The sequence below is a fragment of the Rattus rattus genome, chromosome 2 (assembly GCF_011064425.1).
Source record: "Rattus rattus isolate New Zealand chromosome 2, Rrattus_CSIRO_v1, whole genome shotgun sequence".
Taxonomy (NCBI): Eukaryota; Metazoa; Chordata; class Mammalia; order Rodentia; family Muridae; genus Rattus; species Rattus rattus.
The window spans coordinates 154710766-154735887 of record NC_046155.1 but is presented as its reverse complement, the minus strand read 5'-3'; the positions used below and the strand labels follow the sequence as shown (position 1 = coordinate 154735887).

Here is a 25122-nt window from a genome sequence, read left to right as displayed (position 1 = left end):
GTTGTTCTCCATCACCTTCTGATTGGTTAGTAAATAGTTGAACAGCCAATAGCTGGGCAGGAGAGGAAGAGGTAGGGCTTCCAAGCCCAGAGAGATGGAGAGGGTCTCAGGTGGGACCTGGGGAGTCACCATCAGGACATGGATAACAGAGGTGCCAAGGTGAGATGAAGATGGCAGGTGACAGACCATGTGGCTGGGAAGTAGGCCAGGCCTGCCTTGTCGGGTTAGAATAGCTCAGAATCTGCCCAGCTATTGTACCTGAAGCTTTGAATGGAATATAAAGGTCTCCATGTCACTATTCACAGCAAGGGTGTGCATAGAAAACAGAACTTTAGGGGTTGGGAATTTAGCTCAGTGGTAGAGCACTTGCCTAGCAAGCGCAAGGCCCTGGGTTCGGTCCCCAGCTCCAAAAGAAAAGGAAAACAGAACTTCTGGCTTGTTTCAGAAAGGAGCAAAGACTCTATTAGGCCTTTTGTGAAGAGTCTTTGATGTGTCTGGTCAGCTGGGGCTGAAGAGTCAGCCATGATTAACAAGAGACCAGACCCGTTGAAATGAAACCTTCGTGTTACTGGGACAACTAATGGTGGTTAGGTGGAGCTGAGAAAATAGCTGTGATTAAGAAGAGGCCAGCATCATGAAGTTTTCTGGGAAGTGTTTTCTGAGAGTCAGCACTCAGAAGCTGTGTTCCAGAGATAGCCAGGTTGCACTTTTTGCTGGCAGCTGCACTGGGTAGCCTTAAAGAGTCACCCAGGTGGTACCTTTTTTGAAGACACGAAGGGGAGCATGGAGAGCAGCTGAGGTTTGGCAGTGTGCTAGGCCAGGAGCGGCTGTTGGTGAAGGTGCAGCCAGAGTAGCAGTGGAAGCCCCAAGACTGAAGGGATCTTGGAGCTGCTGGTGAAAGTAAGGCCTGTTTGCAGAAGACCCCAGAATTTCGGAGATGCCAGTTCTGTGGAGCGACCACCCAGCACAGCAGCATTGGTGGAATGGAGCCTATCAGCTTAGAGTAGCTGTGTGTGCAACAGAGGGTGGATCCTTCAAAGTGACCCAAGCCCTTTGAAGGATCCCAGACCGTGAATGGATCTCACACATTGGACATTGTGTTGTTCACACAGTTGGAGTTTGATTTTGATCTGATTGTGACTGTGCCATGATTCTTCCCTTTTGAAGGAAGGAAGGCTTTTGTTGTTGTTTGTTGTTCCTGTTGTTTTTTTTTTTTTTGGAGCTGGGGACCGAACCCAGGGCCTTGCGCTTCCTAGGCAAAGCGCTCTACCACTGAGCTAAATCCCCAACCCCGTTCCTGTTGTTTCTTAATGGAAGTCCATAATTGAGACTTTAAAGTTCAAACTTGTGTAGCCCTGGCTGTCCTGGAACTCACTCTGAAGACCAAGGTGTCCTGGAACTCTAAGATCTGCCTGCCTCCGCCTCCTGAGTGCTTGCATTGAAAGCATGTGACACCATATCTGGCCTAAGTTGAAATAGTTTATATTGTGATGTTCCTACTAATGCAAGATCTCAGGGATGAATAAAAAAGGAAAGGTTGGGGGTTGGGGATTTAGCTCAGTGGTAGAGCGCTTGCCTAGGAAGCGCAAGGCCCTGGGTTCGGTCCCCAGCTCCGAAAAAAAGAACCAAAAAAAAAAAAAAAAAAGGGAAAGGTTGTGGCTTGATAGTGATGTGTTTGTGTGTCAAGCTGACAAGTGTTCGGTTGGGCTGGCCAATTTCATGTCACCTAGACACAAACACAATTTGACACAAACAAATGCCTGTAGGGCATTTTCTTAGTTAGTGATTGATGTGGGAGGGCCCGGCTCATTGTGGGTGGAGCCATCCCTGGCTGGTGGTCTTGGGTTCTATAATAGAGCAGGCTGAACAAGCAATGAGGCGCAAACCAGTAAGCAGCACCCCTCCATGGCCTCTCCATCAGCTCCTGCCTCCACGTTCCTGCCGTGTTTGAGTTCCTGCCCTGATTTTTTTCACTGATGGACAGTGATGTAGAAGTGTAAGACAAGTAAACCTTTCCTTCCCCAACTTTCACATGGTCATGGTGTTTGTAGCTTTAACAAACAAAACTCCATTCCTGCTTCCTCAGGGACCTCAAGGCTAACAACTGCTCCCTGGGTATCTCAGCCACCCAGAGAAGGACATCAGACAGTATTATCTGACCTCTGAGAGGGAAGCTATGCAATAGAGTTAACCAGCATTCTGTGCTCACCATAAGCAGCTATCAGAGGACAAGGAGGGGCCTCTGCTCCTTGGTACTTGAGCGGGCCAAGGTGGTGGAGTCTGTCTCAGAGGTTCATACAAGGACCCCCTCTGGGGGTGGCCTCTTCTTATGTCCTCCTAGAGCTGACACTGGATAAGGAGCCCACTACCTACCACAGCTACGCAAGTCACTCACTGAGGACGAATCAGAGACCTGTGATTCCCTAAGAGTCTTTTGGTTTTTTTGAAAGGTCACATGTTGTCCAAGATGGCCTCAAATTTAATTTACAACTGAAGATAAACTTTGGCCTCTGATCCTCCTGCATCCACGTCCTGAGTGCTGGGATGACATGCTATCAGGCCTGTGTGCAGGGTTGGGGCAGAACCCAGGGCCATGTGCCTGCTTGGGCCTTCCACCACTGAGCCACATGGCCAGCCCTCCTGAGGCTTTGCTTTGGGAGCACATGGATACAGTCCTAAACCTGGTTGCCAGAATTATCCCCAGGCCAAGCTCACTCTCCACATTCCTGGGCTAAGGTCACCCAAGCCATGAGCCTTACCAGGGATTTGCTCCACGCTGGCCTGCTGGTGTTCCTCACACTTCCGGGATCCCTGACCATTCCTCCTGCTCCTCTATGCACAGTACCGAGCATCTGGTAAATCATGGCCATCTGCTGAAGGCTGGACCCAGACTCTCTTGGACACCTGCCACACAGAACTTTACCAGGCCGCGCTGGGGGTTCACTCAGTTGTTCTAGTGGATCTCACTTGTCACAATGGGAAAGCTCAGGGCAGAACCAGAGTAGGGTGCAAGGTCAGGGTGCAGGGGACCTGGTGGTTGTCACTCCAGTGAGAGTGCTGGAGTCTCCTATAGCCATGCTGACTCCATAGGAGAACCACTGGCAGCCACGATCCATAGCCCTATCTTCAGGGGATTACTGGAGACCTGCTTCACAGATTCAAGTGTTCCTGTGGGTAACCCCGTAACTCAGTCTGCATTTCCTTAACATCAAGAGATGTTACGTGGCTCAACATGATCACTATAAAACACACCCAAATATACCTCTTGGCTGGCTAGTTACCATGGCAACAGTGATCCCTCAAGCAAACAGGTGCTTACCCTAAAGACAGGCTCCTTCCCACAGTTAGGAGCTAAGGTCAGAGCTTGCTTTGGGGCACCCACTCTCAGGAACTTTTGTTTCTTGGACTAATAGTATTATGTGCAGAATCTAATATCAATCAACTTCCTCAGGGCAGTCCTGGTTAGGACACTTCTTTCTTCTGAGTCTTCTCAAAATGTGCTTAGATTGTGACTTCACTGACTAGCAGTCTTTGTCCCTCCAGACTGGTTGGTCCAAGGCCATAAACTACCCAGCATGGCTACTGAAGATCAAACTCAGGTCTTCTGTGAAAGCAGTGTGCACTCTCAGCTGATAGCTTTTATGCAGGACCTATTCTTGATTGAAGTCAGGTCCTATGCTTGCTGGGCAAGCATTTTGCCAATGGAGCTGTCTCTGCAGGCCTCTCTGCCCATGACTGGAATGATCCAGCTGTGTTTGATGGTACTCTTCTTGGCCTATATATGCCATATTACCCTTGGTTTGTCCTCTGCTGCCAATGTAACTGTAACCAGCCTCGGTGTCAGCATGGCCCTGTCTTTACTGATAGGCTGGTCACATGGCATGTTCTTGCCAAGTGGGTGTACTTGACAATGAACAAATGTTACTAGTTACCTTTTGTTTGGCTTCATTGTTTTGTTTGAGATGGCCTCACTCTGTAGCCCAGGCTGGCCTCACACTTAGAGCAATCCTTCCTCCTCAGCCCCTCAAATGCTGAGCCTGCAGTCATGAGCCACCACACCCAACTTCTTTCTCTTATGCTAGGCACACGTGTACTGTAGAGCTTCAGCCCCAGCCCTTTGGTTTATTCTCCGTTGTCTTTATGACTACCCCCAGACTCAGTCTCCCCAGTCTCCTCTCAAAGACAAGACACACAGGCCACAGGAAAGTCTCCATTTTATTTGAGCCCTCAACCCCTGGAGGATCAGCCCCCACCAGACGCAACCCTTCCCCCACACCTTCACAAAACACTGATTCTCTCACAGAGCTAAAATGACACCCTAGTTACCAACTACAGCTACCCCTTCCTGTCCCTAGGCCAGTATAGCCTTCTATTCCGAGGACTTGGTTCCCTTTCCTCGGCTGGCTTCTCACTTGTATTCCAAGTCCTCTCCTTAAAACCCTCCCTCCCTGACTAGGTTCTCATGTGCACAATCATCCAGAGTGGCTTCCTGCCTAACGTCCATGCCAGGCCTGGCAGCCTCCCCCCGACACCCAACTAGGACTACCTGCAAAAACACACTTGTTTTAAGACTCCAGAGACCAGGGATCAGGCTGGCTCCTCCGATTCCCTGAGGGCCTTGGTTTCTCAGTTGCACTGAAGGGGTACAGAAACTGACTATGCCAAATAACCCATAATGGGGATAGGCAGAGGGGAGACCTAGACATGGATGCACAGGGAAGTGAAATGGAGGGACAGGGTGAAGCTGGAGGCACAGGTACACCAGAACTCCCTCCTCCTGTACCCTAGGCACTGCGGGTCCTCTGGCTTCGTGCCTTATACACCTCAATTAGCAGATCCTTCACATACTGGATCTCCCGTTCCACTGACTCTGCCCTTTCCCTCAGCTCCCGGTTCCGCGCCTCTAGCCCTTGGCACTCGCCCTCCAGGGCCTCGCCCTCTGCCCGCTTCCTCTGGCGGTACCTGAGAGCAGCTGACTTATTCTGGTCTCTCTTCTTTTGCTTTCGGTCCCCTCGGGTGCTGGCAGGACTAGGATAGGGGGCTGGTCGGGAGGGTGAAGGCAGAGGGGCCAGAGGAGGAGGCTGCTGGGGGACAGGCAGGGTTGTCAAGCCTGAATCCCCTGGCCCAGCCTCACTGCGGCAGTAAACAGCTAGCAAGTCCAGGGTATCCAGGGTAGGAGGCTGCGGGAGGTCAAAGGTGGGCAAGGGTAAGGGCAGGGGCAGAGAGGGTGCTGGGGGTGGGGGTGGAGGTGGGGAGGGCGGTGGAAGGAGTGGGGCATCAAGGAAGAAGTCTTCCATCTGTTCTAGCTCCTTCTTGAGTAGGGATGCCATGGCTTCCAGGTCAGGGGGGGCAGGGGAGGGTGGGGGGAGAGTGCCTGGGGGCAGAGGGGCCTCCAGAGGAAGGAGGGCTGTGAAGTCCACCCGCTCGGTCATCCAATCAGAGAAGCCGTCACCTGAGCATGTGGGGGGAGGACATAAAAATCTCTAAGGTCTGTGCTTTATCCACTTGGTGTTCATTCATGCCCCATTCACTCAATGTGACAAGTGACCAGCCAGCCAACCATCCAATCTATAGACCTGTCAGCAACCAGTGAGTTAGGGAAGAAACTAATCAACCAATCAACCAACCAGCTAGCTAGTTTACCCACCAAGCCACTAACTAATGAACTAACCAACCAGCCAGCCAGCCAGCCAATCATACCTAGTTCATCAGCCAACCACCCAACAAATCATTAATCAATGAACAAGACAGCCAGCCAATCATCCAATCAGTTCACCAGGCCACCTGCTAATAAACTAATCAACTCATTAGCCAATCAATGAACAAGCCAACCAATGATTCAAATCAGTCAACCAACCGATTAATTGACCAACTAACCGATGAAATAATCAGTCAGCCACTCAGTGAAGCACTCGCCCAACTAATGGCCCACCCGACGAAGGTCAGCTCCCATCTCTGTAATCCTTCTCCTTGACCAGGTTGGTCGACTGCACCCCACACTAGTGTCTCCTCTCTTTCCCTCACTTGTTTACTTATCTATTGTCGACAGAGTCTTGTGTAGACTAGGATAGCCTTGGACCTGTTCTGTAGTCTGTAGCTGAGGACAACCTTAAACTTCTGACTCTCTCCTAGAGTGCTGGGATTATACTCACACACTTTCTCTCCTCCCTCCCCCTCTGTGTGTGTGCGTGTGTGGGCGTGACTCTCTCCATCTTTATTTGCTCTCCTTTTGTGTTTCTCAGATGTTTGACAACTATGATCTTACCAGGCTGCCTAGGTTGGCCTGGGCTCAAGAGGATGAGAAGCCTCTAACAGGGGAAGCTATGGGCATACGCCACCAGGCACAGTCTAGGACAACCATCTGTTGCCTGCCTGCCTCAGAATCTCTGAAATAGCGCTCCCCTCAGGCCTTATCATGGCTCCCTTTGCCCATCCCTTAGCCCTCAATTCAGAGGTTGTCTACTTAGAGAAGGCTGACCTCTCAACCATGTCTTCCTTTCAGCTAAGCTTTGGCTTCCCACCTCTGTCTCCTGATGCTTCCATGAGCTTTGGTATCCCTTGCTCTGCACCTTGCACCTGAAGAACAGGGCTGGGCACACTGCAGGCCCTCTGTACTGATCTTGTGAATGAATAAATTCTTCCTTTTCTGTCCTTCCACACCCCGCCACCTTAACCCACCTCTCTTTTTCACCTGTTTCTTACCTGCCAGGGGCTCTCCCCCCCCTGGAAGCCCGCCCTCCAGGGCACCCCCAAGGACCTCATAGGGGCCCAGGGGGGCAGGGGCCAGGGGGAGTTTCCCATAGTCTACGAGCCAGCCCAGCCCGCTAGCTGGGAGCAGGGCCCTGTCCAGCTCCAGTCCCAGGGTCGCCAGGAGTGACATGGCTGAGGCACAGGCGCAGGGCTGCGATGGCAATGGAGGCTGCACCAACAACTGGGAGGCAGCGTGGAAGATTGTTCAGCTGGGTGAAGACAGGCACCAAGGTGAAGGTGGAGGGCCTGTGAGGAAGACAAGGGGGCGTGGGTGGGGTTGAGTCAAAGCTGCTTGACCCACAGGCTACCCACTTTTCTTCTTTCTGCAAATTCCAGAGCTCCATACATTCCCAAGGCAACTTTTGGAAACTCCCCAGCCCCATCTCCTCCCTCAAAACAGAAACCTAGTGTTCTCCCAGGGGAATTACTTCCAGCCCCTCCTACCTACCTCATCTTATTCCTCTTCGTAAAAAAATTCAATCCCAAGGTAATTTTATTTTCTTCTACCGTGCCCCTTCCGCATCAATATTTTCTTTAGACTATACGCCCTTTAGAGTTCACAGGGGTTCCCAGAATAATTCTGCCATGCCTTGGGCCCTTCATCAGTGTTACACACACAAATCCCACTCTTCCCTTAAAAGTTTTAGGTGACTTCTACAGATTCTACCGGAAGCCCCGCCCATACTCCTGTCTGTCAAGTCAGTTCCCGCCCCCAACTAGCAAGTCCCTAGAGGCCCCGCCCCTTGGTTCTAGCTCCAAGTCTTTCTTAAAGGTGTTCTTTAGCCTTCCCTGTCAATCTAAGCCAGTCCCCGCCCCAGCAGGTGCCTGATTGGAGGGAAGTTGGACCAGTGTCAGAGCCTCGAGGAACTCCACCCTTCCTCGCTGATTGCTCGCTAAGCGGCAAGACGAAAGCTCAGACCCCGGACCGGATTCATTGTTACGCCACTACCCTCCTGGGGGGGACCAGTGCGTGTGTTTAGCCAATTACCGGCCGCCCTCCGTAGTTCAGGCCGGGAATAAGGTAATGCGCATGCGCAATAGAGTGTGGGTTCATATCCTCTGAGGGGAAAGGAAGAGGGTCTGTGAATTAGTGCGCAGGCGCAATGGCGCGCGAACCGACCTTAAAAGCCCCCAGACTCTGCGGAAGCACACCCTCCCCCACGCCTGGAGCCTAGTGCGCTTGCTCAGCGGATGCGCCGGCCACCAACTTCCCTCTTCTGCGCCTGCGCGACCGTGGTTCCTCATATCGTCTTCCCCACCCCCTCCCCACGAGGCTGACCCGTGAAGCCCCGCGAGCTCTGTGAAAGGGCGGGAAAGGCGGTTGGAGAGGGAGGGGCGAGCGGTTACTCACTCCATGGCTGCGAAAAGGAGAGGAGGCAACGGCGGCGGTGGCCTCAGTTGAAGAGTCGGTGTGAGCGGAGAGTGAAGTCGCGGTGAGCGCGGAAACGGGGCGGGGGACACGACGAGATCGCGGCTACAGAGCCATTGCACGGGCGGAGGCGGCGTGGCAGGAGCGTTAAGGGAGACTGCTGAGAGGGTTGAAAATGAGGCGGCCCCGGGGCCTGGGAACAAATATACCGGGGGCGGCGCAGCGCGGGATGCCTGGATCCCTCCGCGCTCCGCCCTCGCGGGGCCCCGACGGGGCGGTGGCGACCCCGGGCCCGCCATGTCGCCCTGACTCTTCACTCACTGCTTCAGGCTGGGGGCCCGGACTCTGTTTCCTGTATCGGTTGGATCCTATTCGATCTCTCTTACACCCGTAACCAGCTCATCCCGTTATCTCTCCCTGCTTCACAAATTTGCCACCAGTCCCTAAAACCGATGTCGCTCCGAGAGACCTCGTGGGTTAAGCTCATCGCGGGATGGCGAGTTCAAGCTAGCTTAGGCTTCATAGACGAGTTCAAGGGAGCAACAGCGAGATGTCGCTGTTTATAGATGTACGCACAAATATACCAGCTATGGAAAGTAGGCCACAGAGTCCTAATCACAGGACTCTTTTTTCCTTTTTTCTTTTTTTCGGAGCTGGGGACCGAACCCAGGGCCTTGCGCTTCCTAGGCAAGCGCTCTACCGCTGAGCTAAATCCCCAACCCCTAATCACAGGACTCTTAAACCTTCTTGTTTGTTTTAACGTTTATTGTGTATGTATGTGGTGGTCAAAGAAGAGCTAGCAGGAGTTGGTTCTCCTACTATATAGTAGGGTCCCAGGGATGGAACTCAGGTCAGATTGTTTGGCAGCCTTTCTCCAGAGTCATTTCATCTACTACTAAAGTCGTTTTATTTTCTTTTAGATTAAGCCCCCACTCCTGGGAGGGGGCCTGATTTCACCCCTTTTTATCTCCCTACCCCAGATTCTTAGCCAGCCAACACATCCATATGATCATTCTGTGTGTCCCACCTCCAAGGTTTCTGTTTCCAGCCATCCCTACTTGCTACATGCTGGTGCTCAGCACGCCACCCTCTTAGGTTTTGCCCCTTGCTCTGACTTCCTTGCAGTCCTTGCTCTCTTGCTGACCCCACTAGATAAATTGTTTCTTGATCCTGTCTGTCCCCCAGGATGATGGGGCGGTTTTCCGCCCCGTGTTCGAGTATAGCCGTCATTCCATGTGGAAGCCAGTCAGCCTATCATATTTCTAGCAGCTGAGAGACTGAATGGGTGGAGATGGAACTCAAGAGTGCTTGCCTGTTGCACACAAGAACCTTAGGTTCTGTCCCAGCACCACATGGACAGGGCTTGGTACTTGCCTATATTCCCAGCATTTGGAAGATGGAAGCAGAAGGAATCATGAGTTCAAGGTCATACTGGCTGGTCTCAGTGTGTTTTTAAAAAGAAAAAGCTCAAAGGCCAGGCCTGGTATCTTACCTACTTAAGAGGCCAAGGCGGGAGTATTGGAAGTCAAGGTCAGGGCCTGAGCTGCTTTGAGATAGTTCAGGTGGTAATCTCTAAACCCAACCCTCTTGAGTTCCATCCCCAGAACCCAAAAGCAACTCTATAGACAGACGGTTGTCCTCTGGCCTTCACCATCACCACGTGTGGTGACAGGTCTGAATGCTGACTAGGAGTGTGATTTAAAAAAAAAAAAAAAAAAGTTCATGGCTTACCTGGACTAGAAAGTGAGTTCTTAGCCTTCTAGGGAACTTACAAAGACCCTGATTTAAAAAAAAAAAAAAATTATACTGGGCTGGGGGTGGGGGATTGGTGGCAGAGTATTGGCTAGAGTGCTGCTTTCCAGGACCTGGTTTCTATTCTGGTACTGTAAAAGAAAAAAGATTGGAGCAGGTGAGGAAAACTGATTTTGAAAGTTACAAGCTGGAAGTCCTTGGCGATTTTACTCTTGGAGTGGGCTCTCTTAAAAGATTTATGTATGAGTACACTGTAGCTGTCTTCAGACACACCAGAAGAGGGTATCAGATCCCATTACAGATGGTTGTGAGCCACCATGTGGTTGCTGGGAATTGAACTCAGGACCTTTGGATGGGTCAGTGTTCTTTTTTTTCGGAGCTGGGGACCGAACCCAGGGCCTTGCGCTTGCTAGGCAAGCACTCTACCACTGAGCTAAATCCTCAAACCCTCCCCCCCCTTTTTTTTTTTTTTTTTTTTTTTTTTTTTTTTTTTTTCCTGGGGCTGGGGACCGGACTCAGGGCCTTGCGCTTGCTGGGCAAGTGCTCTACCACTGAGCCAAATCCCCAACCCGGGTCAGTGTTCTTAAGCGCTGAGACATCTCTCCAGCCTGGAGTGGGCACTCTTATCTGCTGCCAGTACAGGTAACCATGAGATGTGATGTGTTCAGACTCCAGCCCTAGCTTGCCAGCTATGGACTGCATTAATTCTGTGTGGAGTCTGTTTAGACTAGATACTGATGCATAAAGGCTGCCACTAATACAGAAGTGGAATGGACCCACGGCTTCATGCATTGCATGCTAGACAGGCATTCTACCACCTGAGCTGCATCCCTGGGCCCCACAGGTGCCCTTTTTTATTTTTGAAACAGTATGCCATGTTGCAGTGCCTATGGTCCTCCTTTCCTTGAATTTAGTATTTTAAAGTAAACTTTTGGAATAATGAGATAGGTTTCAAAGACAGTGCAGAGTGGGTACCAGCTCATAGTCTTCCCTGTGGTGCTTCTGTCACAGCCAAGGCTACACAACCTTTTTCTGTCCTGGGGTCCCACCCAGATGCTTCCCCCACCCCTAAACCCATCTTAATTTCAGTTGTGCTTGGTGGTCATCCTTGGAGGCCTGCCACCCTGAGCTTTGGCCAGTACCCAGCCCATGCTATAAGTCCAACATGTGTGTTATTCTTTGTCTATAACCCTTACCCAGTCTCAAATGGCAGCCTAGTCTCTTTACTCTCAAAAAACAAACAAATTCTTTGGGGAGCCAGAAGCAAGGGTGGAGCTGCTTGGAACTCTTTTCCAGTGCGGAGGGACCTGAGCTAGGGAGTGAGGCGGCTGGTTGCAGGCAGTTGCATCAGCCGTGGCTCTGATGGGTAGGAAGGGGTAAGGGAATTCTCTGGGGACCACAGAGCACCTGGCAACAGCTCCTAGGTAGCAAAGACCTGGATAGGAGCCCCCTGGGCAGAACACAGTGAATCTGGGGCTTTGTCCTTAGAAGGGGCCTACCATTCCAAAGGCCCATAGCTTGCTTGTGAAGACAAGACTGAGGCCTAGAAAGGGTAAGAAGAATTATGCATGGCCACAGGTGTCTTTAATAGAACAGAACTCCCACCCTGCCTAACTTCCAGGGTTCTGTGAGGCCTCTAACCTGGACTATTAACTAGGTTTTGTTGTAGCTGTTATTGTTTTGGTTAGTATGCAAAGAGGTTTCATTGTGACACTTCAATATATCTCTGTTCTTATCCACCCAATTACTTCTTATCACCTGTACTGTTGGATGGAGCAAGCCCTGGTTTCTCAATCGCGGGAACAACCCGATGTGATGGAAAGGATTGGGCTTTATAGGTTCTATTTATAGGCGAGAGTTTGTCTGCATGCTTACATCCTGGTGGGGTGGGCACCAACTTGCTAGTTGTCTTCCCAATGTGAGTGCACATGGCATTGTGTCTCTCTCATTTTCCTAAGTAAAAGGACCCACCTGGTACAGGGAGGGATGAGTCGTCATCAGCATAGTGTGACGCTTGGCTGCAGGTATAAGCTAAAGGTGTGGAGGGAAAGCTCTTCTAGGAGCTCAGAATCTGCTATGGGTTCTCTTCTGTCCTATCATACTTGTGCATTCTGATCTACCGAACAGATGGATATCTGTGCCCTTGACTATCTTCTCCAGTACATAGAGGACAAGGTCGGGACTTTGTTTTTTCCCAGAATCATACAGCCCCCACCACTGTGCTAGCCCTACCGCACCCCCATGGGCAGCAGCACTTCTGAATCAGTTGCTTGTGTGAGGACAGAAAACTTGATACCATAATCGCCACACTGTGCTTGGGAACAAGTAAAATTGGGTCACTAAGGCCAGTGGGGGGAGGGGTTGGAGGTGTGGGTGTCCTGGCAAACAAGGACAGGAGGGCCAAGGACAGTTCAGCTGGGGAAAGGGCAGTGCCACGTGGCCAGGTGCTCAGAGTTCTCTAGAGCCCCTGTCCTTCCCTTACAAAACCTCACCTTTAGAAGTCACCGTTGTAACTTAATCACAGCGGAGTTGGCCTCATGCTTCTGTAACAGCTCCCACATTTTGGGTGTCACCTGTACTGGTTCATTCCCTCTTGCTGTTACGACAGGTTAAGAGGTTCAGACAGCACATACTTGCCACCTTATTAGAATTCTGGGGGTTGGGGATTTGGCTCAGTGGTAGAGCCCTTGCCTAGGAAGCGCAAGGTCCTGGGTTCAATCCCCAGCCCCGGGGGAAAAAAAAAAAAAGAAAAGAGACTTAGGATTCTGAAGTTCCCAAGGCACTGGGTTTCTAGCCATACCAGTATCTAGAGGCTGCCTCGTTTTGAGGCCCCTGTGTCCCTTCAGGTTTCTCTACCTCTGTCCAGCTTGAGGCTTCTTACTTTGAGCTTCCTGCTTTTCTTATAGAAGCCCTGTGCTTGGGCATTGGGCTCTTACAGATAATCCAGGGTAATTGAGTCTTAAAGGAGCCCTCGTGTAACTTGTCTACATTGAATGCTTTGCCATGGGATAATGTTCACAGGCCCTAGGCACTGATAGATGAATCTGGGTAGCCATTACCCAACCTGCCACATCTTTTCTCTAATTCCGTGTCCTCTAGGAGATATGTGCTGTTAGCTTGGATACAGGGAAAGTAGCGGAAGGTTAGTGGTGAAAGGGCCCAGGGGTGAGGATTGAGCTGTTACAGAGGGATGGGGGCTGGACAGCTGTGAGTTGACTGGGAAGGCGAAGTCTAGATTTTGTCTGAAGTTCAAGTTTGAACTACTTCTTTGTTTCTTCTTTGTGCACAACTACTTAACAAACTGAGACCAACAACACACCTCTAGGAGCCCTAGCATTTATGTACCCTCTGAAAAGTCCCTAAAATTTTAAACATGCAGTCACAGAAACTATCTGCAGCTGTCAAAATCAAGCCCCTGCTAGAGCATGAGGGCAAATCATAGCTGCTATGGACAGTCTCCCATATCCTAACACCTGGAATTAAAATGAAAACATTTTTATGGCGCTTCTGTAGGGTTGTTTGTTTGGTTTTAAGGAAGCCATAATTCTCATACACCCAACACTTTGTGTCTGGCCCCTTGGAGCTTTAATGTGGGTGGTTTGGAGTCTGTATTCTCTCTGGCTGCAACTCAGCAGGGGTACATCCACAGCAGTTGGTCACAGGAGATGCTCTCTGTTCCTTGCTAAGTTGTATTTGATTGTGACTCCTAAGCAGGACATGGAAATGATTAGGGATGTCATCTGAGACTAGGATTGGGAGAGTAGAGGTGTCTTCATCTGGTGGATGGGGTAGAAAGGGGGAGAGAATGCCTTGTAGGGAGAGGTTCAGCAGGCAGCTACTGGAGCTCTCCTGGCTTCAATGGGATGATGATTGCAAGCTTCCACCTCATTTGCTGGGAGATAAGCAAGCAGGGCGATAAAGGTACCTAGCCTGGTGGCACAAGCTTGTAATTGTAATCCTGGTGCTTGGAGATGGAGACAAGGATTAGAAATTCACTGCCAGCTGGAGTGACTTAATTTTGAGACTCTGACAACTTTGAAACTCAGGGTCAAAAATGAAGATTTTAAAGAGGCTGAGGGTATGACTTAATTCAGTGATAGGGTCCTCTTGGTATGAAAGGCACTTGGTTCTTCCAGAACTGTGGGAAGGAAGAGGGACTACAGCCTGTTTTCACCTCTGTTCCCTAGAGAAACTATTCCATACAGTCTGGGTGAGCCTTGCCCTCCCTTGAAGCTGAGAGAAGGGTCCAGAAAGTACAGAGGCAAGAATCTCTGGACACTGTGGTGCCTCCTGGTATTCAATCAGAAGAGCAGAGCATTTCAAACCCGGCCTGGCCTGCCCAGCAATGGTCTCACTGGTTTTTGTTCTTGGTACTTCTACAGAGCTGTATGGTGATGTGCTGCTTCTGTGGTTTTTTTTTTGTTTTTTGTTTTTTTGGGTTTTTTTTGGTTTTGTTTTTGTTTTTTTTAACAGTCCAGTCGATACCCCAGTCCACCCTCCCACAGTTTTTTATCCTATTCCTCCTCTCCCATCTCCAAGGGGATAACACCCCTCTTTAAATTCTTTTTTTTTTTTTTTTTTTTTTTTTTTTTAAGATTGGTTTCTTGTGTATACAGTATTCTCCTGCATATAGGCCTAAAAGGCCAGAAGAGGACACCAGATCATATTATAAATGGTTACAAGCCACCATGTGGTTGGTGAGACTTGAACTCAGGACTTCTGGAAGAGCAGCCAGTGCTCTTTAACTTCTGATCTATCTCTCCTGCTTTGCTCACTGATTTTGAAACAGGGTCTTGCTGTATAACCTAAGCTGGCCTCAGACTTTTATCAATCCTCTTGCATCAGCCTCCTAAGTGCTAGAATTACATGTGTATATCACTAAGACAGACTTCCTTACTCTTTCTTAGGCTGACTTAACATTCCATGAATAGATGTGTCAAGTTTGTTTGTCCCTTCATTGGTTTTGATGAACTGATGGTCTTTGGTTAGGCTGTTTTTACCCTGTTTGGGCCAGTGTTACTGTTCTGGGCTGGGGTACACATGTGAGGCAAGTTTGTGTTGTACTGAGGCCTGGGTACTTCACTGAAAGAAACTTACTTCAAGGCACTTCCAGGTTTGCAAAGTGGCTGCCACACCCTACAGCACCAATTCATCTCTCCTCTGGCCACCCTAATGGTTGTGCAGTGGAGCCTCTTTGTGGTCCAACTTGGATTTTCAAGAGACTGGTGGCGATGAGCCTCCCCAAGGAGCAGTCCTTTCCTAAAATGATATTGTGACCTAAGACCACCACCCCTTTCCACTCTGAGTAGGTAGCTTCTCCATATGTCCTTAGCAGTGGGCCCCTCTAGTAGCTCCCCTGGACCCTTCCCTAACAATCTCTTGGGGAAACCTGACACTACCTCCTGGGGCTCTGGTACTATCATAAGCAGAGCTTGACATTGTCTGGTGTATTTTCCTGTGTAGCTCACTTGTGTCTGCCTCTGTTGGCACCAAAAGATGGTTAGCTGAGGAGTTGGTTTATTTTGCTGGGAAAAACCTTGCCAACTGGGTGGCGTCTGAGGTCTGAAGTACTTGGGTTACAAGAGACATAGACTTGGTGGATCAAGTCTATGTTTATCGTGTTTAACATTGGGTATCGTAGGCTAAGCCTGTGCCTTGCTATTTTTGTTGGCCACATGGGAATGCTCTGCTTCCTGAGGTGGGTGCAGAACAGCAGCTCTTTTTTTTTTTTTTTTTTTTTTTTTTTTTTGTCCCCGGAGCTGGGGATCGAACCCAGGGCCTTGCGCTTGCTGGCAAGTGCTCTACCACTGAGCTAAATCCCCAACCCCCAGCAGCTCGTTTTTATTAAGTTTTTATATAGTGGATGTGGAAGTTCTGGCACCTCCTCTGGTGTATATCTGAGACCCAGATAAAGCAGAAGAGAACAGTTGCTGGTCTTTAGGAGCTAGCCTGTGCTATCTAACCAGTCAGTAGCTTCCTCCAAATGCATCTGGAAACAACTGGCTTCCCAAGCCTGGTGGAGGGGATATAATGTATTTCCTGAATGTAGACATCATGAATAGATAAAATGTATTTCAACTGTGGGCTATAACAGCATCTGGAGTGAGAAACAAGCTAGAAGGGCCATACAGGAACAATGTGATACACACAGAAGGAAGAATTGCAGTCTGTCCTTAGGGGAAGTGTGTGCCGGCAGTGTGCATTACTACAAAAAGCTACTTAGAGCACTATGGGACTTGTTCTTCCTTTGTTTCTGTGTGTGTGAACATTTGTGAGGTTATGTGCACCATGTGTTGCTGTGCCCCAGGAGGACAGGGGGCAACTCTGGAACTGTAGTTAAAGGAAGTTGTGGACTATCTGTTGTGGGTGCCAAGAACCAAACCCCAAGCCCTCTGATACTCTTAACTCTGCGTCTGCCCTGTAGTCCTTTCCTTTTTGAGATAGTTTTCTCTATCTCAAGACAAAAAATGGGGTTGGGCATAGAAGAAAGAATTTTTCACTGCAAGAGAGAAATTTGTTTCAAATTAGTAGCGGGCACTAGACAAAGCCTGTGACTTTACCTTGAGCCACTATGTGTCATGTAGTAATATTCGGTCTCAAACAAAAAGGTACATCTTAGAACCCTACTGGAGAGCTAGATGGATGTTGTACCAAGTTCATCGTCCTAGCTCACTGCAGGACTCTAGCTCAAAAACCCTTTCTTTACCCTTCTCTGCTGTGGGTTCTTGGTTAAAGATGAGCTAGTTAGGTTTCCGCAGGTGGTGTCTGTTTGTCACCCGAGCTGGTGGAGGCCTTGGGGACTAAGAAAGGGTGTAAGTGCTAATTAACTGTAGACTGATTTCTGAGGTAAAGAATGTTTTCCACTGGAGGAAGGAGGGAGAAAGCTGAGAACCTGCAGATATAGTCATCAGACACACGGGGACAGGATTTAGTCAGTGCCTATGAAAGCCTCAGGCCCTTCCTCTACCCAGGGAGAGACTGTGCCTGCTTCAAACAGTGTCTTCCTCTTATTATTATTACTTGAGACAAGTCGTTGACTGGGTTACTGGAGGGGTAGGGGTGGGAGGGTCGATTAGCTAGGTGAGGGTTAGGAAGTGGCCTAGCCATTGAGCTGATTAAGGCATATATATCAAAATATAAAGGCTATGTATGTCTTTCATTCGGGAACCCAGAACATTGGGGCAGATAGGGAGGAACATGCAGCCTGAATTTAATTATTTAATACACAATTGACCTTTGGATTCTCTTGGCTTTTTTCTTTCCTTTGACACATGGGGGAAAGAAATCTGGTGACAACTATGTGCCTGTTGCTAGGGAGTGACAAAACAAAGGGAGTGCTGACTCCCCTTCATTTCCAGAATTCAAACCAGCCGTGTTTGCTTTGCACTGGAGAAAGTGTGGAGCTGGATTGTTCCCCGGGGGCTACATCAGAGAAGCTGCTGTGGCACATTGTGGGGATGTGGCTGAGCTCCCTAGGAGTCAGGTTCTCCCTCTTCCTCCCTCTGCCTTCTCTTCCTCTTGCCTCTCCAGTGGTCTTCCATCCTACCATGGCCTTTTTTCTACAGATTTTCATTTTATCTCAACAAGTCAAAACTTTGGTTTTAAGCCTTCTCACAAAAGCAGAAGAGCAAGTGCCCTAATTAAAGACAGATCATATAGCCAGGCTGGTCTCAAGTTCATTTGTGCAGCTGACAGTCCTTGAAACTCCTGGTCCACCCTGTAAGTGCTACAATTGCAAGCATGTGCCACCATGTTCATCTTGTTGGTGTTCTTAAAAACTATTAACTACCTCACACCAGAAAGTTCCCTCAGAGCTGGCTGATACCCAGTCCTTCCCTGGTTCTGCATTGTCACAGCACCACCTGGTGGCCATTGGCTGCATACCAGGGACAAGGTTGTTTTCCCAGCTAGAGGAAGAATCTGAGGTAAGACTCACAGATACCAGGGCTAGGAGAGCTGGGTTTGAGATGGGCAATGGGGTCTGTTTCTTGTCCTTGTGCCATGCTGGTTCTGTGCCAGGCAACAGACAGGAACATTTTTGTGTTCTCCTTTTGGGCCTCAGGGATAGATTGAGCACTGTAAAAAAGAAAAGGGGGGGGGGTGATAGGGACCTGGAGTAAGAATGCCTTTGGCTTCTTCTCCACCAGGCTTGGGGAGTTCTTTGCTGTGTTGCCTTGAAGGGGTTACATCCCCTCTTTGATGCTGTCTGAGTAGTGGTACTCTGGTACTATCTTGTAATATGATAGTTACCAGTCTACACATTGGCCTGCCTTGTTGACACTGACTTTTTTTTTTTTTTTTTTTTTTTTTCGGGGCTGGGGATCGAACCCAGGCCCTTGCGCTTCCTAGGCAAGCGCTCTACCACTGAGCCAAATCCCCAACCCCTTTGGCCTGCCTTGTTAAATGAGCTCTGTTCTATACATGGCCTCTGCCCATATTTCTCTTAATTGCTCACTGACCAGCACATATGGGGGGTTTTCAACTAGCACAGATAGGTTGACACCATTGTAACTCAGCTTTCTGGCTTGTGCTCTCTTCTGCATCCTCACTCTACTGAGGGACCTATGTAATGGCCTTGGGCTCAGGTGGATCATCCAGAGCCATCTCCATCTTGAGCTCATTTTACATCTGTCAAGCCCTTTAGCCTCATAAGGCACACCTTTCCTTGTTTTTTTCCCAATCTCCTAAAATATGCTCGTTATATCTGTTGCTTTATTGAGCACAGCAGTGCTACCACATCAAGTGCTCAGCTTTTATGTGGGTGGATGTGTAGGTGGAGTTTGCACTCTGCCACTTGCTAATTCTCTGCCTGGTAGCCATCTTTAGCTCAGGGTGGTGTTCAGTGTGAAAAAATAATCTGTGGACTTGGGCAGGCCAGTGGTGGCAGAGTGCTGAGGTATTGGCAGGCTGGCTGTGATCAGGACACATGGATGATTGGGAAGGACCTACTGCCATCAACCTCTCATATCAGAAATCTCAGCACTCAGGAGTCAGGAGCAAGATGGCCAGCCTGGCTCAGAAAACTAACCAAGAGATGGATGGAAGGACATTGTGGAACTGGGAAGAAGGCTAGGGAGAACACAGCAGCCTGGGGGACTCCTGTGGCCTCAGTGTGGCTATCTAGCCCACGGGCCATGTTGCAAACCAGTTACTATCTGTTTTCTGACCCCTGAGCTCTTCTGGGAGCCTCCTGTGGTAAAGATGGAAAGGCTATAGCTACGGTCGCCTGCAGCTGAAGAGCTCCTGGGCTTAGGGAATCATCACTCATTTACTGGGTCAGACCCGACCTTGTGCTTATCTCTGTCCCAGAGTTCAGTTAAAACTTCTGCCCTGGTTCATCACCCAGCCTTCCTCCCAGCCCCTTTCTTCCAGCTTTCTCTGCATTTAGCTCCCTACTTGTCAGTCCCCTGTAGCTGCTTCAGCAGAGTCTGAGCTCGTGTCCATAGTGGGTTCTAGGCTACATGATGGGAACTTTTTTTTTTTAAGTCTGAGTCGTTGGCATGGTGTGACTATTGCCAGTAACTAAGACCATAGTTTTCTCAGTGTTGGGCAGAACTCAATTATTATTTCCAGACTCTCCTTCCCTCTCCATCTTGGCTGGCTGGATAGTTTCACATCCTATAGCTGCACTGCCACAGGTCCTGGCACTGTAGTCTGAGCTGGTGACTTTCAACAATGGGTATCACAACATCTCTTGGTACTTGACTCTTTTTTTTTTTTTTAAGTAATTTTTAGAATTCGCAGCTGTAATTTATTAATAGCAAAAGTTCTCCACTGAGAATACTAAGAATTGAGGTGTGAATATAGCTGATTAGATTATTAAGCAGCTATACCTCACCCAGTTCAGGTACGTCCACTTTTGTAGAAGTCTCTGTCATGCCTGAGTTGTCTGAGTGTTGACCAGGACCTCAGTGGATCTACTGTGACCTTCTGAGAGTGAAATAACCTTCCGAGAAAGTTCCTTGTAAGCTTGACATTTCTAGATGACAGGAAGGAGGTGGCCAGAGAAAACAGGTCTGAAGAGGCAGGCACAGTTTGGGAAGAGGGTGGACACCAGAACTTGGCTTCTTGGTTGGGACCTTGTGGATTCTTCATAGAGGACATTGGGAAGCAGGTGCTGTGAGCCTCTAGACCACACAAGTAAGAAAGGCAAGGCCAGAGGTCAGAGCCAGCTTTGACTGCCTTCAGCAAAGGAAAATGGAATCTGACTTTGCTCCTTCTAAGACCCATCAGCCTTCTTTGTATTGTCCACACAGACTCATCTTTCCCAGGATATCTTTGGTGCCAGTGGGACAGGATCTGCTGCCCAGAAGCCTCTTGACTACTGATGTGGTTCTTGTCACAGCCCAATGACTCATGGGGGCGGTCAACTAATAAATTCTTAGTAAACCAGAGGTTAGCCACATCCTGGTCTTCTTGGGAAATTCACAGCTGGTATTGGTGTTAGTTACCCTGCAAGTCACATTCTTACCCTGAAAATGTCAAAGGACAATCATGTCCTCGCGTCAGCAAGCACCCTCTGCTGGGGCAGGGGCTGGGCTCAAAGAGGCTAAATGTTCTTGTTAATATTGAAGAGCAGGGTCACTCACATCTGCACTCCACCTCTGTATTTTATTCTTCTAGTTGTCACAGACTTGGGGCCTTAGAGCAGCAAACATAAGAGAGTGTGACAACCTGTGCCTGTGATATCTACATTTGAAAGATTTGTACAAAAAAGATTACAAGGTTCAATGTCAGTGGCTAGGGAGATAGCTTAGTCAATAAAATGCTTACCACACAAGCATGGAGTTCCTAGCACCCATATGAAAAAGCTGAACATAGTAGCCAACACCATAATCTTGATGCAGGAGAGGCGGAATAGGTGGGTTCCTGGGGCTTTCTGGTCAGCCAGCCTGTCCAGCCTAATTGGTGTTACAGGTCCCAGTGAATGACTCCATCTCAAAAGATGATGTAGATAATAACTAAAAAGGACACAAGGGCTACCTGCTCACACACAAGGGTATAAACAATGAGGAAACTCACCAGCATTGCTAATTCACTGTGAAATAAGCCTTTTGGCAGTGCAGCCTCCCCCATCACTTTGAGAGGTCCAAGTAGAAGTCATACTGCTCTGAAGGGTACATTCTGATATATTCCCATTCAACATGGAATATGTGTCTATGGTACTATGTGGGCTATCCAACTTTGCATCTTGGTCTCATTGTCCCACACCAGCGTGGGGGGAATTGCCCTGGGAAGATGATGCAATGTTCCCTGTCATCATCATCGCCATATAAGCTTTGTATATGGATGTACCTGGATGACTCTGCCTGGAGCGGCGTAAGTCAAAACTTTGAGAGTCTAGTGCTTTTGCATGGGATGGACTGTGGCTGCTCTTGGCTTATGGAGTGCTTGGTCTCTTTTCCCCTTGTCCCTCCCAACCACTACTGGTTTAAACCTAGAGGAAAACCCAAAGTAACATCTGATTAGCTGACCTGGGTCTCCACTTATCCCTAAGCACTGGGCTCTCATGCCCACCCTTGTGTCCTGGTTCCAACTCACTAGAGTGCCTTCTTGTGAACTGCCTCAGACTTCCTCCTTGGTAGTGGGAGCTGCACCTGCCCAGGAGCACTCAACTCCCATTGGTTTACTGGAGTTGGTCACGTTAGCAAAGGAAAGAGCAGGGGTGCTGCCAGCTCTGCATCCAGCCCACTACCCTCCACACCACTGAGCTTGCCTGTCCCAAACTGCCATCTGACCATGTCACTTCCTCTGCTCTAGACATCTCCCCAAGGTTGCAGACGCTGACGGATTTGCCCCAGAGTCGAAGTAACTGCCACCTGGAAATTCCACAGCCATGAGTGGGTTTAACTTTGGAGGCACCGGGGCTCCTGCTGGCGGCTTTACATTTGGGACCGCAAAGACTGCGACCACCACACCCGCCACTGGCTTTTCCTTCTCTGCTTCTGGCACCGGCACCGGAGGGTTTAATTTTGGGACTCCCTCCCAGCCAGCTGCGACCACCCCTTCCACCAGCCTCTTCTCACTTGCCACACAGACCTCAACCACACAGACCCCAGGATTCAACTTTGGAACAACACCTGCTTCTGGGGGAACAGGCTTCTCCCTGGGGATCAGCACCCCAAAGCTCAGCCTAAGTAGCACAGCCGCCACACCAGCCACAGCCAACACTGGCAGCTTTGGGCTTGGCAGCAGTACTCTTACCAATGCCATCTCAGGTGCCAGCACCTCCAGCCAGGGGACAGCCCCCACTGGCTTTGTCTTTGGCTCTTCTACCACCTCTGCTCCGTCCACCGGCACCACGGGATTCTCATTCACCAGTGGCAGTGCATCCCAGCCTGGAGCCTCCGGCTTCAACATTGGCTCTGTGGGTAGTTTGGCCCAGCCCACAGCACTGTCTGGCTCTCCCTTCACTCCAGCCACTCTGGCGACAACTACGGCAGGAGCAACACAGCCAGCTGCTGCTACACCCACTGCTGCCACCACCAGTGCAGGGTCTACACTGTTTGCTTCAATAGCTGCTGCTCCTGCCTCATCCAGTACTACAGTGCTTTCCCTCTCGGCTCCAGCGACAACTGCAGCCACTCCTACTGCTGGGACTTTGGGCTTCAGCCTCAAGGCCCCTGGAGCAGCTCCTGGCGCCTCTACCACCAGCACCACCACCACTACTACCACCACCACTACTACTGCCTCCACCTCCTCCTCCACCACGACCACTGGCTTTGCCTTAAGCCTGAAACCCCTGGTGCCAGCTGGCCCCAGCAGCGTGGCAGCTACTGCTCTGCCTGCCTCCAGCACAGCAGTTGGGACTACGACGGGTCCAGCAATGACCTATGCGCAGCTGGAAAGCCTGATCAACAAGTGGAGTCTGGAGCTGGAGGACCAGGAGCGGCACTTCCTGCAGCAGGCCACGCAGGTCAATGCCTGGGACCGCACACTGATTGAGAATGGGGAGAAGATCACCAGCCTGCACCGAGAGGTGGAAAAGGTGAAGCTGGATCAGAAGCGTCTGGACCAGGAGCTGGACTTTATCCTGTCACAGCAGAAGGAGCTGGAAGACCTTCTGAGCCCGTTAGAGGAGTCAGTGAAGGAGCAAAGTGGCACCATCTACCTTCAGCATGCTGATGAGGAGCGTGAGAAGACCTACAAGCTGGCTGAGAACATCGATGCTCAGCTCAAGCGCATGGCCCAGGACCTCAAGGACATTATTGAGCACCTGAACATGGCTGGTGGCCCTGCAGACACCAGTGACCCACTGCAGCAGATCTGCAAGATCCTCAATGCACACATGGACTCCCTTCAGTGGGTGGACCAGAGCTCTGCCCTGCTGCAGAGGAGGGTGGAGGAGGCCAGCCGTGTGTGTGAGAGCCGGCGCAAGGAACAGGAACGCAGCCTGCGCATTGCCTTTGACTAGCCGTACATGAGTTGGGGGTGGGGGTACCTCTTTTGTTGTAGGGCTGCTGGCTTTGGGGTGGTTGTATTGTTGAGAAAAATGCTCTTTGGTTTGGTTCCCTGTTATCAGAAGTGGTTTGCGAAGGCATGATGTCATGGATGTAATAACCTGTGTGCTCTGGAGACAGGTGTGAAGGTCACTGAACTCTAGGCCAGCATTTAAAGAACAAGGGCAAACTCATCCTTTAGCCACTCCAATACAACTGTGACAGTGGGATGGCATGCTCCAGAGATGTTGGCCAAGAAACTCACCTGGAATGGAGACATGGCTTCTGTGCTTCCCTACTTCTCTAACTCTCATCTAACCCATGTCCTCCAGAGCCTGTGCTGCACAAAGCAGAGTCACCAAGGGAGACTGAGCTTAACACCGGTTTGCACTGGCTACCCCTCTCACCCCTCTCTTGTGAGCTTCTGTGGCAGGGACTGACTGCTGATAGTTCTTTGAGAACAGAGTGGCTGTGGATTTGCTTCTGAATGTCCCAGTGTCAAACCTTAGATTCATAGTGTTGAAGGCTGGCAGTTATGTCTGGTCTATTTTATTTCTCCACACTCTACTGTAGCCTCTATGGTCCCTGATCAAAACATTGCTTTTCTAAATAAAGAAAACATTGTGAAATCAGACTTGCTGTGAATGTGTGTGTAGTGGGTCCAAGATTTGGCAGGACACTGCTGGTGTGATACTCTTCCTGTACCACCAGGTTGGAAGCGCTGGCTGAGTGAGCCACAGAGTCTAGTCTCTACCTTCATGGGGTGGGCAGGCTGCAGGTACAAGAAGAAAGTCCTGTCTACCAGTGTGCGTAAGTGGTAAGTCATCCATTACCTTAGTAGATACAGGTGTCATTGTGATGTTATCAGCAGTAGGAAATGGGGAACACTGAGAAGTGATTTCCACTGGACCAGCAGTAGAGCCACTAATTATTTTCTTGGGTCTTGTTGGGCTTTGAAGCACAAGAGAAAGCTGAGGGTGGGGGGAGGGTATAGAGAGGTAAGTAGCTCGGCGGCTAAGAGCACTGGTTAGCTGCTCTTCCAAGGACCCTGGTTTGATTCACAGCACCCACGTGGTAGCTTACAACCACCCTATAATCCCAGTCCCAGGTTATCTGGTGTCCCCTTCTGGGCTTCTTAGGCACTGTCTGCACATAGTGCAGAGATACACATGTAAGCAGTCGTAAAATCTCAGTAAAAAGTGCCTGGTGTTGTGAGCACTTGTAACCCCAGCACTTGAGTTCCAGGTCATCTTCAGCTACATTGCTATACAGCCACATAGAGGCAGGGCCAGTGAACTGGGGGACACAAGTCCTGAGGACCCCAGTGGCCTTTCTGTGATGTGTAACATTTTGTTAGTTTAAAACAGAGTCCGCCCCCCACCACCACCACCACCGTAGCCCAAGTCCTTGAATTGGTGTGAATTTCCTGCCTTAGCCAAGCATTAACATAAGGGGCAAGACCACTGCAACCCGACCCTGCACTTCATGGCTTGGTTCCCAGTTGGCTACGATGCTTAGGCCTCAGTTTCTCTCAAGATGTGTCTTACACATGTGTCTGTCATTGGTGGGCTCAAACAATAAAGATGGTTTGCGTTTTAATGTGTACTCACTGGGCATTGTTTATTGGATGTAAAGCTAAGTTTTTCCATTTGCGGGGAGGGGCTGCATGCATGTCAAGTGTACACTGTTAACTGCATTACTACATCCTAGCAGCCTTGTATTGTGAAACATTGAAATTATGCCCTGATATCTGCCCCACTTTGAAGAAAGCAAGACTACATCTCTGCTGGGGTATTGGGGAGGGGTACCCAG

The 25122-nt window shown here is 49.8% G+C and overlaps 2 protein-coding genes across 3 annotated transcripts; one reads left to right on the top strand and one right to left on the bottom strand.

The window, feature by feature from the left end:
• Positions 1 to 4197: 4197 nt before the first annotated feature.
• Atf5 (activating transcription factor 5) lies at positions 4198 to 8344 on the bottom strand. The gene is made up of 3 exons (XM_032893725.1): positions 8102 to 8344; positions 6703 to 6996; positions 4198 to 5452 (listed from the first exon to the last, which is right to left on the bottom strand). Exons 2-3 carry the CDS (start codon positions 6878 to 6880, stop codon positions 4785 to 4787), a joined length of 846 nt encoding a protein of 281 aa, XP_032749616.1. The 5' UTR covers positions 6881 to 6996; positions 8102 to 8344; the 3' UTR covers positions 4198 to 4784.
• Nup62 (nucleoporin 62) lies at positions 7571 to 23944 on the top strand. 2 transcript variants are annotated; one of them, XM_032893724.1, is made up of 2 exons: positions 7571 to 7771; positions 21632 to 23944. In XM_032893724.1, the coding sequence occupies exon 2, from the start codon at positions 21708 to 21710 to the stop codon at positions 23283 to 23285; it is 1578 nt and encodes a 525-aa protein (XP_032749615.1). In that variant the 5' UTR covers positions 7571 to 7771; positions 21632 to 21707; the 3' UTR covers positions 23286 to 23944. The 2 variants fall into 2 exon arrangements, with proteins under 2 accessions (XP_032749615.1, XP_032749614.1); XM_032893723.1 differs by lacking the exon at positions 7571 to 7771 and adding an exon at positions 7798 to 8183.
• Positions 23945 to 25122: the final 1178 nt, after the last annotated feature.

What these genes read in the sequence shown, in the direction of transcription:
- Nup62 (XM_032893724.1), top strand. Translation starts at nt 21,708, where the DNA reads ATGAGTGGGTTTAACTTTGGAGGCACCGGGGCTCCTGCTGGCGGCTTT.
- Atf5 (XM_032893725.1), bottom strand. Translation starts at nt 6,880, where the DNA reads ATGTCACTCCTGGCGACCCTGGGACTGGAGCTGGACAGGGCCCTGCTC. An exon ending in GGGGGGAGAGCCCCTGGCAG is followed by an intron (nt 5,453 to 6,702) that starts GTAAGAAACAGG and finishes CCACATGCTCAG; the next exon opens with GTGACGGCTTCTCTGATTGG.